Source organism: Protopterus annectens, chromosome 11.part0 (genome assembly GCF_019279795.1).
Source record: "Protopterus annectens isolate FY-2018-M chromosome 11.part0, PAN1.0, whole genome shotgun sequence".
Classification (NCBI taxonomy): domain Eukaryota; kingdom Metazoa; phylum Chordata; order Ceratodontiformes; family Protopteridae; genus Protopterus; species Protopterus annectens.
Genome location: NC_056745.1, coordinates 147,907,111 through 147,923,895, shown reverse-complemented (window position 1 = coordinate 147,923,895; position 16,785 = coordinate 147,907,111). Strand labels below are relative to the sequence as shown.

Sequence of the window (16,785 nt, the reverse complement as noted above, 5' to 3'; positions counted from 1 at the left end):
CTCTTTATATATTTACTTTATCCTACTGCTCTTCTTTCTGTACCCTCCCTCTTTATATAATTTACTTTATCCTACTGCTCTTCTTTCTATACCCTCCCTCTTTATATCATTTACTGTATCCTACTGGCTCTTCTTTCTATACCCTCCCTCTTTATATAATTTACTTTATCCTACTGCTCTTCTTTCTATACCCTCCATCTTTATATCATTTACTTTATCCTACTGCTCTTCTTTCTATACCCCCCTCTTTATATATTTACTTTATCCTACTGCTCTTCTTTCTGTACCCTCCCTTTTTATATATTTACTGTATCCTACTGCTCTTCTTTCTATACCCTCCCTCTTTATATATTTACTTTATCCTACTGGCTCTTGTTTCTATACCCTCCCACTTTATATAATTGACTTTATCCTACTGCTCTTCTTTCTATACCTTCCCTCTTTATATAATTTACTTTATCCTACTGCTCTTTTTTTTCCTCCTTCCTCTAGATCACTTAATTCCTCCTCTACACCTGCCTTCTTTTGCACTTTCCTTCTTCTGACCTTGTATATAGCTATGTACTATTCTTTGGATTATATTTATTTTTCTTATCCATTGTATCCATAAGTTTGTTTTGCTCTTTATATTGTTAACTTGTCTCTATTTGTATGTATTTGTATGTTTTGTTTGGGGCTTTTCCCCCTCGGGTCTCCACTGAAAATGGGTAATTTCTTACCCAGTTGGACTAACCTGGTTAACAAATGTGAAATAAATAAATAAATAATAGATTTTAGAAGAAAGCAGAAAGAATAGTCAAGGAAGATTAGAGAGAGCTAGTGAGAAGAGTGAGTTAAGGGTAGAAAGTAGATTAAGGTATGAAGAGTAGGGGATGTTTAAGGAGGGAGAGTGCAGTGGCAGGACCAGTGACTCTTTGGTGGCTGTCTTATATTGTTTAGGATGTGTATGTATACATGTATACATACACACATTTTTTTAATGAATAAATGAAGACAAATTCTCACTACACTCACAGAAAACCCCTGAGAAGTTCAGAGAATCGCAATCCTGGTGCTAGCAGAAGCACAGTAAATGATATCTGGGGAAAAGAGGAGAGCATATCATTATGGGTAGGGGAGGAGCTCAGATTTCAGATCCTAGAGCTTTACTATACGGCTGAGTCAGATCCGCTCCTCGGATATGAACCCACAGGTTGAAGAATAAATGAAAGCAACAACTTCACATATAAAGTTTTCCAAGATAAGAATATCAGGTCGCAGTTGGCAGCAGGCTCAAAGGGGGAACATACTATTGCATGTAACACTAAGTTTAAATCCCAAGGTGCAAATGGTCTTGCCCAGATAATGCCCACCCAATCTGGGAGATGTCTGTGGTTACTATGGCTTGGGGCTGACATAGGACAAAGGGGAAGGCCCAAGAGAATTTCCTCTGACAGAATCTGCCAAGCTAGGTCTTTCTTGCAATGGTTGGCAATTAAAATCTGATCTGACATTGGCTGATACAGTATGGACCACTGAGATGCTATTAGCCACTGTAGAATTTTCATGTTAAATCTTGCTAATGGCCCCTGTCATCAAAACTAAGGCCTGTAAGACTAGTCGTGCGGCTACTCTCTTATTTCTGACCATCTTTTTCATTTAGGCCTTCTGATATTTTGCAATCTTAGATAAGGTAGGGAGGCTATACTAGTATTGGTAGTTAGTACCGCTCCTATGAACTCGAAAGTTTGTGTTGGAGTCAGTTGTGATTTTTTGCAATTTATGGTAATCTCCAGGCTGGTGAATGTCTGTAGAATGTTGTTCTAGTAGATGGCTGGTGGGAGTGGTCATGAGCCAGTCGTCTAAGTATGGAAACACCCAGAATCCGTGGAGTCTCAAATGAGCGGCTACTACTGTCATGCATTTGATGAACACCCTAGGGGCTGTGGGGAGACCAAAGGGCAGGGCTCTGAACTGATAATGACTGGCTTCCAGCTGGAAGCAGAGAAATCCCCTGGAGTGCTTGTCCAATTTTATGTGATTATACGCATCCTGGAGATCTATCAAGCACATCCGATCATCTTTCCCTAGAAACAGGAGAGTAGACTGAACCATGACCATCTGGAATTTTGTCTGTTGAATGGACTTGTTCAAAACACTTCATTCCAAAATTGGTCTCCAGTCCCCTGTCTTCTTTGGCACTAAAAAGAATCTTAGGTAAATTCTGTATTCTATCTGTTCTGGCGGGACCTCTTAGATGCCTTTTTCCTAGCAGTTTTTGAATTTCTAGAACTGCTGGTTTTCTCTGACTGGGTGGAATGTTGGGGATTTTGTTGGACTTGTGTGAAAGAGAAAGGAAGGGTATAGTGTATCTTTCAGTTATAATCCTTTACATCCAAACATCTGAAGTTATCTGGAGCCAGGCATGTTGGTGCAAGAATAGCTGCCCCCTGACTGCTTCCAGAGGAAAGCAATTGGGCCTCCTTTTCAGAAGTGCTGGTAGGGTTTTTCCAGAAAAGGTGTCCCTGAAACCCTGATTTTGGAGGTCACCTCTGCCGCATGGACAGCGTCGTCCATTAAAGCTCCCTCCTCTGCCCCTGGGGGAGCCATTGCCACATGTCCTGAAAAGGCCCTTGAGACTTTCTGAACCACATTTTCCCATCCTCTGGTTCCTAGAATAGGAACATTAAGGAGTAGAAAAACATACACCCACTGCAGCAATAGTCTTTCCATCTTTTTCACACCTGGACAAAGTTTTTCAAACTTTAGGGCCAAAAAGGGAAGATCCATCAAACGGGGCATAGATGGATGAAGACTTGGATGGCTCCACAAATTTGCACAAGTGCATCCAGGTGTGTTTCCTTATGGCTATGCCCAATCCCACAGCTCTAGTCATCCCTTCAGCTGCATGTGCTATGAGCCTCATGGACTAAATTGAAATGGACTCTAGGGTGGCCAGCTGAGAAGAAACCTTAACCTTAGATTTCATCAGATACAGTTCCTGCCAGGGTATCTGATAACTCTTTAATCTGATCCCTTTGAAGTCTGGTGAAATGTGCCATAAAGTTCAGAGACTGTAACGCAAAGGTTGATGAAGCTTAAACCTGCTTGCCAAACCTATCTCGTCCAAGACTCTATTTGGAGGATGGCTAGAGAAACTTTCCTCTGTCAGTTCCTTTTTTTGTGTTCACCGCTACCACCAAGGATCTACCATCAATCCTTTTGCCCAGAGCTGATGATCCTCAGGAGCAGTTAGAATTTTGTTTGGTCTCTTGGGGATGGGTTCTATGGTGTCAGGAGCCTTCCACACCCACTGTGAGATCAACGTAATGAGCTCGTCTGCAGGTGGAGTTAACCAAGAGGTAGACTGTCAGGCACTAAAAGCTCACAGATACATGGATTCATCCAAGGAGCGCAGTTGGGACGTCCAGCAACCCCTCTGCTTAAGAATTTCAAGGATGTCCCCAAAGGAGACATCTTCCAGAGATGACCGTGGAAAACCCTGCCTTTCATCATAATCAGTGTCCTCTGTGATGGATTCCTCTAGGGAAGCTAGAGGTTTCTTCTTACACTTCCTCTTCTGAAGAACCTCTTCAGTGGATGATCTGAAGAGGTGTCAGAAGAGGCTAAAATCTGAACAGGTAGACTCTTGCAGTGACGGTGCTCGCTGTCCCGATGTTGGAGGTGGTAGAGGCTCTGGATGAGGGAGAGGACCAAAAATCTGCTCCGACAGCTACGGAGCCGACAGAATGCCCATGGAGGACAGGGCCCTCTCCATGGCCTGGAAAGCTGGTCCCCCTGAAGAGGGAAGAGAGCCCGGAACGAGGAGGACTGTCTCGGAACCGTGGTTTCTCCCTGCTCAGAGAAGACAGCCCCCAAAACCAAAGCCGGAGTTGAGTTAATGAGTGCCAAAGCCCCAAGGTGCATAAACAGCTCTGAAAAAATTGGAGTGGTGTCTCGCCCCTTAGAAATAACAGTGTAACCCTGACCCCAAGAGGTCTCCAAATCCAATAAGGCCAAAGAACTCAAGGTAGGAATCCATATCAGAGATGGAGATATAACCGGAACTGAAGCAGCCAGCACCGGTAAGGTTGGAGCTGAAATCTCTAATGACTCAGAGGAGGTCAGAAGGAGGAAGACTAGTGGGAGTTGAAAGAAGGGTTCTAGCACCAGAAGGGGCTAGAACCGAGGACACACCTGAGAGTCCCCTTATCACCAGGAGCTGATCTACTAATCGTAACACATCTGTTTCTGTCAGACTTTTGGTGGAATTAATAGACTGGGTAGAAAGGGATCTTGTACGTTACAAAAAGGGACTAGGTAACTTACCTGCATCTGGTCCTAGGACAGTCTAGAAATGAGAATTCAGCACTTTTCATAGGTGCCGTAGATGTTGGTACCACAGAAATAGCTGGTACTGAGACTATCAGTTCCGTGGATTGGTTTTGAGTCTGTGCCGACAACTTTGGCACTGGTGAGTGAGAAAGTGTTGGCACTGAGGGCGCTACCAAAGTATCCTTTAATGTCTGTACAGGTTCTGCATCAACAGAGGGAACCAACGTTTTAATCTCTTGGTGGTTGAATCCATAGGAGAAGCTGGCACCGATCGACTCCTTTTCTTGGACTTGTCAATTTTTAAAGAAGATGAGGAGGAATGGGATGAAATATCAGTTTAACTTTTCTTCTCATGACCAGAGATGGGCTCCTTCAAAGGCAGATTTTATCATCTCCTTCAAAATTTGTTTGCTTTTCTTTTCTACAAGGGCCCGGTGACTGAAGCTATGGCAGACAGAACAATCTTCCTGTAAGTGAACCAGGCCCAGGCAGTAAACACAGACAGAATGCCCATAGAATTTAGTAGCTTTCATTTGCATTTGAGGTATTTCTTAAAGCCAGAAGTGCCTCTGCCCTTAACCATGATACCCAGAAAAAAACAGGTAAACAAGACCACACACAGACACTATATACTCAGAGAAAAATTAAGTAGTATAAAGGTATAAATACACACACTTTTTAAAGTACAGAATCAAAAATGTATGTGTGTGTATGTATATATGTATATATATATATATATATATATATATATATATATATACATATATATACACACACACACACACACACACACACACACACACACACATATAGGCTACAAACTATGGTAGTACAGAGTACCACAAGGTATGGAGAAAAAAAAAAAAAGACTTCCAACAATGGTAGTTGAGAAAAAACACCGAAGTGAGAAATACAGAAAGGAGCTATTTGAAAGGAGTAGCTATAAAGGAAAGGAGACAGTAAATATTTATAATAGAAAAGGTAAAAACTATATTAATAGCAGGGGCGGCTCGTGCTATAGGACTGCAGCCCTCCCACTTCTGTAGAACCTCTGTAGAAAACAAAATAATAAAACATAAAAAATTAAAAAGAAACTTAAAACAAAATAATCCCAGAACTCCGTGCATGTGTGGACACACAGACTGTAGTCCGGATAGAGGGGAAGGCAGAAATGCCCTGCAGATGCCCAGAAGTCTGTGCAGTGATGACCGCACAGAAGAGAGCAATGTCGGACTGCATCATCTGCAGGCTGAACCAGTCAGGAGGATGTTTCTGCAGGCTGGACCAATCAGGCTCTCGCAGTTGGGACTAGGACTGTGTGTGTGTTCATTTTGGGACTTGCTGTCATTCATGGGCATTTTGTTTGCGTTGGGACTTACTTCATGGATGTATATTTCGTTTGCTTTGGGGACTGGATGTATTTCACTTTGGAAGTGGTTGGATTTATATGGACGGTAAGGTGTGTGTGTGTGTGTGTGTGTGTGTGTGTGTGTGTGTGTGTGTGTGTGTGTGTGTGTGTGTGTGTGTGTGTTCGTGCGATATTAAGATGTATCCCAGAAGGCTCAAGGAGTAAAGCATTAATGTAACCTGAAGTGCTAATAAACTGCAATTTTATGGGGAGAACTAAACATTTATTGCCTGCCTTTGTCTGTAGTTATAATTTTAAATTGCTTTTCGAATTTCAGCTGATTTAGGGATTTAGTCTATAGAAGGCTTCATAATGTTTAGATCTCTGGTAGGCAAGGAAAAGTGTAATCAGAGTGGGGTACTTAGTTAAGCATTTTGACTTCTCAGATTAACGTTTTGTTGCGACTTAAAGTTACTTGGTCATTTACCGCAGTTTGAGCCGTGACTGGTCTAGCAAGATAGCTTCAGCTGCCACTTTTTTGCTCAGTGCTCACTTCTAAGCAAACCGGGATTCTAAGTACTCTCTTTATTGCCAGTTTTATGGATCTGAGGCTGGTGCACCTGTGAAAGAAGATAGATTTTGTTACATCAGTGATCACTCCTTCTCCAATATCAAGGGATCTCAGAGTTTGAATAATAGTCGGTGTACCTCTGAAAGAAGATGGGTTTTGCATTACATCAGCGATCACTCCTTCTCCAATACCCAGGGATCTCAGAGTGAGAATAATAAAATAAGTGGCTTGTTGGATTGGTGGTCATGGGGTGCTGGTGGGGCTTGCCTACAGCAAGAATTTCTTATTGGCTGTCATATTAGCTCATAAAATGGCAGGCACAAGTGCATCACCCATTAGCAAAATGTGCATACTCAGTCTCTTATTTTTTGTGCTGATGTGGTGTGATGATAGAGGTTCATGGATCGAGTAGGGTGCAGTGGACCTACACCTACTTATTGGGTAACAATTTCCCAATTCTTAAAAAAAGAGCTCGGACATTTAAAGCATGGCTGCTCTGGAAAGCACGGCAAGGTGAAGTGTAGAAACCTTGCATAAAATATGAGAACCTAGCGGTAACATCAATAACTAATGTCGACAGTGACAGAGAATGAAGTTTTGAAATAAAACTACTAGATATTCCTAAGTGTGTTTGAGTAGATAAATGACGGAGTCCATTCCACTTCCAAAAAAGGTGTAGGTGTGTGAAATGCCCCAGTTGCTGTGGACTGGTGGCTAGAGAGAGCTCATGGTGGTGAGGTAGAAAATACCTCAGAGGTTTGAACCCTGTACCTTGGATGCAGGTGGCAAGGGCCTGAATTCCCTACTCACCATCATTTGTAAAAAAATTGCAAATTTTTGCCTCATATTTGTTCAGTTCTGTTCCTCATAATATCTGTGGTTTCTGTATTTCTGTTACACAGTCCATGGTGCAGTTAGTGGTGCAGGGGTAGCATTGTTGCCTGATAGCTGCAGACACTCTGGTTTGATTCTTGGCTGGGGTACTTTCTGTGTGGAGTCTGCTTCTGTTCTTCATAAAATCTGTGGTTTCTGTATTTTTGTTTCCTTACACAGTCAGTGGTGCAGTGGTAGCATTGTTGCCTGTCAGTTGCAGCTTCTTTGGTTTGATTCTTGGCTGGGGTGCCTTCTGTGTGGAGTCTGCATGTCCTCTCATCTTACAAAGACATGTGTCTGGAGTGTTTTTCCCTGGGCCTGTGCTGAAAATTGGCTTTTGTTCCAAGTCGGACTGTAAAATAAATAAAAATGACAGGCATTTGAATTTCAGACTTCAAATTCTTCAGAAAGTACATGGTAACACAAAACCTTTTATTCTAGCAATTTTCTAAGTTTACAAGATGGATATTTGAAATATGTCCCTATTTTTGGACTGTATTCCTCCATTATTGGCGTCGTCCAGGTTTTTTGTGCTAAGCTTGAGAGCTATGGTGAGAACTGAATTCACTGAATATGTTTGGAGGCTGTATTCCCCCATTACTGACTTTGTCCAACTGTTTTTTGCTAAGAGGTTGAGAGCTATGGTGAGAACTGAATTTGCTAAATGGCAGCCATTTTAAGTTTCAGTCTTCCTCTCTTTCACAAAACAGTTGACTTGGCATAGTGGTATGTTGCTCTGATTGTTTTGCACAGGGTCCTGGATTTAAGTCTTGGCAGTGAAATGTATGGTGGTAACACAGCATTTTATTCTAGCAACTTTCCAACATTATACAAGTGATGGTTAAAATGTGTCCCTGGTTTTTGGGCTTTCGTCCCCCCCCCCCCCCCCCCAATAAATGTTGGCTTCTTCCAGATTTCTTGTTCTGCAAAGTTCAGAGATACAGCTGAGTATCGAGTAGATTTTACAAGGAGCTGAGAGCTGCAGGGGAACAAAAGTTTAGTGCTGCTTATGGTACATCAGCTTGTATTGTTAATAGCACAACAGGTAGTGTACTTGCTTTTGATGCAGAAGGCTGTGGGTTCTACTTCCACAGTAGGTAGATGCATTGCTGATACTGTAGTGTGTTGTGAAGGGGTGTGGATGCTGTAGTCCTTTTTGGTGAAGATACCTAGCAACTGAACCTGTTATTAGTTTGCCATCCATTCCCTATTGCAATATTACTAGCTTATTTTTTTAATGCAACATAGGCAATTTATTCCTCGGGGGCAATAGGCACTTTATTTGTAGTTGAAACAATGAAATATAAAGTTATTTGCTTCATTACAGATTTCTTTAATGTGGAATTATTTAGATGACTTTTACTACTTCAGAGATTGTGCATATTTACTGATACTGGTGGACTGTAGAAGTTTGAGTAGACTTTTATGATGAAAAATGTTCTGAATTGGGCAGTGTTGTCATTGGTGCATGCATTTTGCTTCATTGTTTACTGGAAAAATGTTCAAAACAGTAAATTTAAAACACCGTCTAACAACTGTACTGTATTGTACAAGGAATATAATTCAATACAATCAGGAAGGTGTATCAAAGCACATGTATGTGTGCAAGGGGTCTATGATTTGAACACAGCCCAAAGTTAATCTTTATCTACCACTGGCAAAATGTATTTTCTTTGAATGTGGGTTTCAATGCTGTTCCAATGAATGTGAGTTTCAAGGGCAGATAAGTTTTAATACTAAGTCTATTTTCATTGTGAGACTGCATTGCTTTGTTTAGCAGATATTTATTAGTGTTTTTGCTGTAAAATGTAAACTAAAACTTTCAAATGAAATCCAAATCTTTGCAAAAGTAAAGCAGTATGCACATTACAGTGTTTATGGTAAATGAGGCAAAATAACCAAGGAATGAGACATTGGAATGGCTGCAGGGGGGAGGCTCCATTCAACCATGATTTTGTGAGGGGGGAAGGGTAGCAAACTCAGACAGCCACCTCTCAACTGTCCAGATTTTTGCAGAATAAATAGATTTTTGCTTCTTATTTTTGGTTTGTTCCTCATAAAATTTGGTTTTCTGGCAAATCATTTAGGAATGAAGTCACTAAATAATGACAAACATTAAGTTTCAGACGTCATAACCTTCAGAAAAATGCATGCTATCAACTATCTTTAGTTTATACAAGAACAGTTTTTACTATTGTTTGTATGTTCCCCCAATATATTTGGCCTTGTCCAGATTTCCTGCATTAAAAGGTTGAACGGTACATGCAAATAAATCACTTTATAGAATTAGGAATATCCAAACCTCTCAACTGCCCCCAACTCTCAAATGTCTCAAAATGTTGCTCTCCCCCCAATAATCCCTCCGCAAAATAGCAATTTTGGAAGAAAACGCGGAGGGTTTACAATTATAAATAACTGCAATGATCAGAGTTATAGATTACTTTTATTTCAGAAATGCATGTAGATTCTCTAATTGTCAGCTGCTGAAGTTAACAGTACTAATATTAAAAAGGTGTCCCTTCTCTGACAGGTTCCCAGCTGTATTGTGTGGCAATTTTATATTTTTGCATCGCATTTTTGGTCCGTTTTTCATAAAATTGTGGTGTTCTGGAAAATTAGTGGCAAATCATTAAAGAATGAAGTTAGAAAATAATGGCAGACATTTGAGTTTCAGATTTCATACCCTTTGGAAAATTTATTCTAATGCAAGACCTACTACTAGTCTATTATCTTTCTAAGTTTATAAGAGCAATATTTAAAAATTGCCCTTATTTTTGGGCCTGTGTCCCACTTTTACGTATGGCTTTGTCCAGATTTCTTGCTCTGAGGTTGAGAGGTATGAGTGTCAGAGTCATCATTGTCAGCCAGAGACATTTCAAATTGTGACATACTTGTTGCACCCCATTCCCCCATGATCTGTCTCTGGATGTGTCCAAGTAAGGCATGGAGCAGTTATGCAGTGTAAGTGTGCGGAATATTCCCCCATCCAAAGTAGACAAAAGTACTGTCTTTGATTTTGCAGAATGTTCTGGTTTTCTGTCATATTTTTATACTGTTGATTTTTGCTTCTTTTTCTTCAGAAAATGCATGGTGTCGCAGTGCCCTGTTGCTCTGTGTTTAAGTAGCAATGCTTTAATGACCATCAGTTAAGTTTGTCGGAGATTGTAAGATGCAAGCATGCTTTAATACGCATACTGTTAAAGAATTACCAACATTGAAAGCCTTTTTTGTTGTTGCCATGCAGAGAATATTTACATGACTAGATAACGTATAAGCCTTAGGTACTGAAATGCATATGACAGTATTTGTAATAAAGGACAGGATTACAGTATTTTCAGAAGCTCATTACATTTGTTGGAGACTTGCAGTCATCTTTGCAGGCTTTACCGTACACTAAACAGAATGCCAATCTATCATGTGTGGTCCAGAACTTGTGCAGTAATCCTTTAAGCAATTTATTTTGTGCTTATTTCTTGTTTGCTGTTCATTTTTTACTTCGATCATGTCTTCCCCATGAAACAAGTAGATAGTTGTCAGGCAGCAGGTCTTTATTGGATAAGAAACATTTTTACAAGTGGGGGTATCAACAGAGATTGCTACTTTCAGCATGTTATTTGGTAATTTTATAAAGCTGAATTTAAATTATAATTAGAACTGCAGTGCAAGGAGAAGTGGTTTGAATTTAGTGCTGCTTGTTTTTTTATACTTGATTTTGAGTGGCATTCCAGTAATGTATTTTAAAAGTAATTTATTTTTTCATTTTTCACAACCTTTATGTTTCCATCTAGATATTAAGTAAGCTGTCATGTAGTCAATGCATTCAAATATTTTTTCTTCTACACTTCATTTTGTCTCAATTAAACTCTCGTAATGATGGTTTGGCACCCAGGGCAGCATATTTAATTAAAGTTCCAGTTGTTGTGGTTTTCAACATAGCCCCGCCCCTTATTAGTTGGCCACACCCCTCTCCATTGGCCCCACCCATTCATCTGTCATCTGCAGCCCCCCTTTAATTTGAAGTCACTAGCCGCCACTAATTAATACAGAAAAATGTGTAAAAATATACAAGAAATAATTCACTTAGCTCAAGAGCTATTAGCAATGCGTCTGTCACAAGAAGTGGCAAACGAGATCTGTGGTAAATTAGAGAGGAGCATTCTGGGTAGGACTTGAGTTTGAGAGTTTTTGGTTCTCACGTGCTGTAAGTAACGGCTGAGTCGGTTCAGATATTCGGAACCGAACCCATATGTCAAGGATTAAATGAAGATTTACAACATCAGATTGTCTGTTTTTATGCTTAAACTGCTGTATAAATCGCACTTCAACCACAGTATACAGCATATCCATGTAGCCAGTGTTCACGTTAGGCTGCAGAACACGTCACTTTGAAAGTGGACAATACAATGACAAAGTCTACCGTCACTGAAAAAAATATATATATCGGAAGTGCATGAAGGACAGCATGTAACTTCTATTCAAATAAATAAAAATCCTACTAGCATTGCCGTTCTACTCCTTTCCTATAGTGTTGAAAAAACAAGATTTACTAGGCAAAAAACGATTTCCTACACAAACACAGAGTCCCAAAATAAGACTCAAAAAATCAAGGACAGCTGAGAGATTTGATCGCAATTTTATGTGTGGCTTCTCTGTGTTAAATGTCGGTTTTTACACACCCACTGCTGTATAAACAGAACTTTGACCACAATATACAGCATATCCATGTAGCCAGTGTTATCTTAGGCTGCGGAATACATGTCGCAATGAAAGTGGACAATACAATGGTGATGTCTAGCATCATAAAAAAAAAAAAAAAAAAGAAAATTCAGAAGTGCATGAAGAACAACATGCAACTGCTGTTTTAAGTCAAACTGCAGAACACTAGTCAAGCCAAAATATGCAAAATAATGAAGTTTCAGTATAAGAAAAATTCCTGAAATCCAGATAAATAACAGGACCGTCCTACCTGCAGTGCCATTCTTCTACTCATTTCCTATAGTGTTCAAAAAGCAAGATTTTACTAGGTGAAAAATGATTTCCTCCACACATACACACACACTCACCTCTCCCTGCATCATTTCCTCCACACACAAATATACACACACATACACACACTCCCAAAAGAAGACTCAAAATCAAGGACAGCTGCGAGGTTTGACCGCAATTTTATGAGTGTTGCTTCTCTGGGAAAAATGTCTGTTTTTACACACCCACTGCTGTATAAACAGCACTTTGACCACAATATACAGCATATCCATGTAGCCAGAAAACATGTTATAATGAAAGTGCACAATATAATGGCAAAGTCTACAACCACAAATCAGAAGTGCATGAAGGACAGCAAGTAACTTCTCTTCAAGTCAAACTGCAGAACACTAGTCAAACCAAAATGTGCAAAGTAATGTTTAACATTTTCAGTATAAGAAAACTTCCTGAAATCCAGGTAAATAACAGAACTATCCTACCCACACTGTCATTCCACTAATTTCATATAGTGTTCAAAAAGTGAGATTTTACAAGGGGAAAAAATTTCTTGCACACACACACACACACACACACACACACACACACACACACACACACACACACACACACACGCACGCACACACACACACACGCACACACGCACACACACGCGCACACACACACACAATTTAAATTTTATACAGAATTACTGTTGTTTTTTACTTAAATCTAAAAAGTAAAAAAAAGTAATGGGGAACCAGCAGTAGTAGCATGAATCAGAAAAACCAACCATGAATGCTTTTTTGAAATCAGCTTGTCTGTTTCTTTTGCAAAGTTTTCACTCTTCTTCGTTATTTTTTACTTTTTAGAATGACTGAATAAAAAGCATTCTTTATTAGAAAACTTTTTTTAATTATATTTTTATACCTGTCATTTTTCCACACGTCATGTTCTTCCACAAAATGTCTTCAAATTTGAAAAACATGGTGAATAACAGATTATAAAGGAGACTGGTGTAGATATGCATAATCTCTCGTACTGGTGAGTTGTGATATTTGTTCTGTATCTTGTGGCTTCATCGTTCACAAATAAATTTACTCCCTCCCCTACAGTATAAGATAATATATATTTCTAATACCAAATCATTCCAATCATCAATCACTTCATATATACATACAGTCTGTCAATCCAAGCTGGGAATATATGAAAATTGTGGGCTTCCAAATCTTTTCCTAGCTTGTTTTAATTATCCCTTTTCTATCTGTATGTGCTGTCCAGCGCTGAGGCTCCGAGGGGAAAAAGCTGGAATTAGCCCAAGCAGAAACAGCAACAAGGTTATTTTAAATGAGGTTTAAACAAACTGAAGGGGTTCCAAAGAACTTTGGGATATGTACTGCTGTGCTACACACATGAGGGGACATGGAAAGAACAGAACTACAGAATGCTAAGTTTGGCAAATATCACAAGGAGGATGATGATGGAGAAAATCTTCATGGAGAGGTTGATAGGGTTCATTAGCTAGAATTGCATAATGAAATGTCATAACCTGCAGAACAACTTCACATGGGGAAGTTTTGCTACTCCAAACTGATCTAATATTATAAATGAATCACACAAATATGCCATAAAAAGTCAATGCTCATGATCCAGCCACATCTGAATAAGGCATTTTCTTCAGCATCATTATAAAGGGGCTGGGATAGGTACCACTCTGATGACAGTGGAGGTGTGTTTTTGTCAGGCTTTATATGACAGTGAAAAATACACACTTGATAAAAAATGAGGTAGGGTGCCAAAAGGAGTTTGCACTTGGCCCAGTGTTGTCATCATTTTCATAGTAGGCACCACTCTGTCATACATGACAGCAAAATTAAGGCAGTGGTGATAGTTACAAGTGTCAGCCTTCAAGATCTGTACAATGTGGGAGATATGAGATACAGCAACCTGTCAGTGCAAAATGGTGACAGTTAAAATTTAATGCAAATAGGTATAAAGCAAACAGGAAAAGTCTCAGTAAAAAAAAAAAAAAAAAAAAAAAAAAAAACAGCTGGAAATAACTATGGACTGCAAGGTGGACAACATAATGCTCTAGTCAGCATTACAGCCAGTAACAACAATTTGTCATAATGATAAATGAAAATACAAGATACTGGTTGTTCTGTCATTGTTTTCTACTCCAGAAACAAGGAAGTTACTTTAGCTCTGTGGAGATTAATGATGAGGCCTCATCTGAAGGGCATCCCCGACGCCATGAAGTAGATGAGGGAATGAATGACTTAATTTTCAAGAACAGATTTTATGGCACTTGGTATCTATATTCAGGAAGGAAGCAGACATGGAATAACAGAGTAAGAGGACAGGACGGAGGGTTAGAACAAAGAAGGAATACAGAGTGCCACAGATGTCAGGAAAAAAATAGCACATTCAGAATGAAAATGAGGAAGTTGTATTTCTTAGAGATGGGTATCAGTGTCCTAGAATGCACTTCTTGCAGGATGGTGAAATGCAGCTCCTAAAACAGAGGTCAAAACAGTAGAAGACAAATGGAAGGGAGGGGACTGGGGATGGGATGGAAAGGGAGCTGCATAAGGACCATTTGAAACACTCAGATGACTTACACAGACTACAGGTCTCTAGTGATTATATATCTTTGTTCATATGCTTAATGTACAGCTATTCCATCCAGCAGGAATATATTTATTACAGATTTTAGTGAGGTGAACAACAGCAGCAAATGATAACCCCTACATCCACTATGGAAAAAGAGTTCAGCAGATCTGCAAAAAAATTCTTAATTTCTTCACCATCACTTATTTTTTCCTAAGACTTATTTTTCCTGCTGCCCATTAGCATGTATGTCTTCTATAAGTAATTCTGAGTTGAAATGGAATGTATGTCTTCTATAAGTAATTCTGAGTTGAAATGGAATTTAAGGGGAGTGGAATACAATCAATTCTATGAGTGTGCATATATCTATGCAACAGTCCAGGTGATGACTGCCAAAGCAAAGGTGTGTGTTTGACTAAAGAAATGAAGAGCTGGAGAACACTTTATGAAGCAAATGTTTAGATATGGCTATTGAGGTATGGTGAAATCAGTGTAAACTTCTGGATGACTATAAGGAAAGCCTTTTACAAGAGGACATGGTACAAGTTTGAAATAGCCTTTCAGCCTTAGCAGTAGGTACAGCTACTGCTAATGCCTCATATGTGACTGGGAAACTATATACTAGCTTTATACTCAGATGTAGCTGTAAGATAGGTCCAGATCAATGAAGCATGACTGGCTATAAAATAAGAATGTGTTCTAAGCATCTATGCCAGTTTTTTATGTATACTACTACGTTATGGAACAATGGGATTCACAAGTTAATGGGCAATACAAAAGAAGCATTACATTAAAACAGGCTTGTCAGAGCAGAGAAACAAAGAATGAAAAAACAAAATGGCATACTCACACTTTAACTGCTTTCTGTAGGTTTCCACTTTCAAAGCGCGACTCAAAGATGAGAGTAGTGTCTTCCATGTCAGATATGTTCACAGCTACCCGTTTCAGTGGTCCACGGCATCCTCCTACTCGGGAGCATATGAAATACGGCTCCTTATTGGCTAGAAAAAACAGGAGAAATTTGTTTTGGGGATTTCATTAACAAACTTCAGTGTGAAACAGTTTCACTAGGTTAGCTTTTCTATTCCATTTTCTTTCACTAATAAAGACACCAGTTTAAATAATCTTGAAATGCATTTTACTAAAATATATCGCTTTACAGCAAGATTACCTTGTTCGTTTATTCATTTTTTTAATTCTCAGATTACCCACTTATTAATCCAGATCAGGGCTGCAGCAGGGGAGCAGGGCACAAGCCTGAGAAAAACTAATCCCGTACAGGGCAGCAGCCCATATAGGGATGCACACATGCGCGCACGGCGCACACACACCCACACACGCAAACACACATGCACATACACACGCACACACACACACACACACACACACACACACACACACACACACACACACACACACACACACACACACACACACACACACATGCACACGCACACACACACGCGCACACACAGTCTTTTCATCTACAGGAGGCTTTTGTGATGTGAAAGAAAACTGCAGCACCTGTTGAAAACTTACACTGACAAAGGAAAAATATGAACAGTCCACATAGAAGGCAACCCAACCAAGAACCAAATTGGAGAATCAACAACAGCAACATTAACCAATGTCCAGTTCCTACCTTGCTCTTAAATAGCCAAGTATTGTCTTCTAACATTCTGAAATAACATGCTGTAAACTCATTAATACTACCCAAATGGGGAGAAATTTAAGTTATGTAGTCATCATAAACTATGCAATTGTGTTGCCCATTTTCATTCTTCCTCAACGTATGGGTCTCAGATCCGACCCTTGGATATGACTCAGCCAATCTCTCTAGATTCTTGGATCTGACTCTTAAGCTCCTCCCTTTACCCATAATGCCCCTAACTTGCCAGAATACATCTGCTCGAGTTTGCTGTTGCTAAATATGCCAGAAGGCATAAATACTTATAACCATAATTAGAACAAGAAACAGGACAGAGACAGAGTAGGGGCTCAAACTGGAAACAATGGCTCCCATATACCTCATTAGGTCACTCCCAAAGGTTAAGGATAGGTGTAAGGAGGGTTGAAAGTTGAGAAAGAAAATGAACAACACAGATGC

At 39.7% G+C, this 16,785-nt stretch overlaps 1 protein-coding gene across 1 annotated transcript in view; it reads right to left on the bottom strand.

Annotated features, from left to right (window-relative positions):
- The window catches only part of AGBL3 (AGBL carboxypeptidase 3), a 1,419,881-nt gene that overhangs the window by 837,132 nt on the left and 565,964 nt on the right, over positions 1 to 16,785 (bottom strand). The window contains exon 6 of the mRNA XM_044087180.1: positions 15,529 to 15,679. Within this exon, the coding sequence (XP_043943115.1) occupies positions 15,529 to 15,679 (151 nt within the window). The remainder of the gene's footprint in view (positions 1 to 15,528; positions 15,680 to 16,785) is intronic.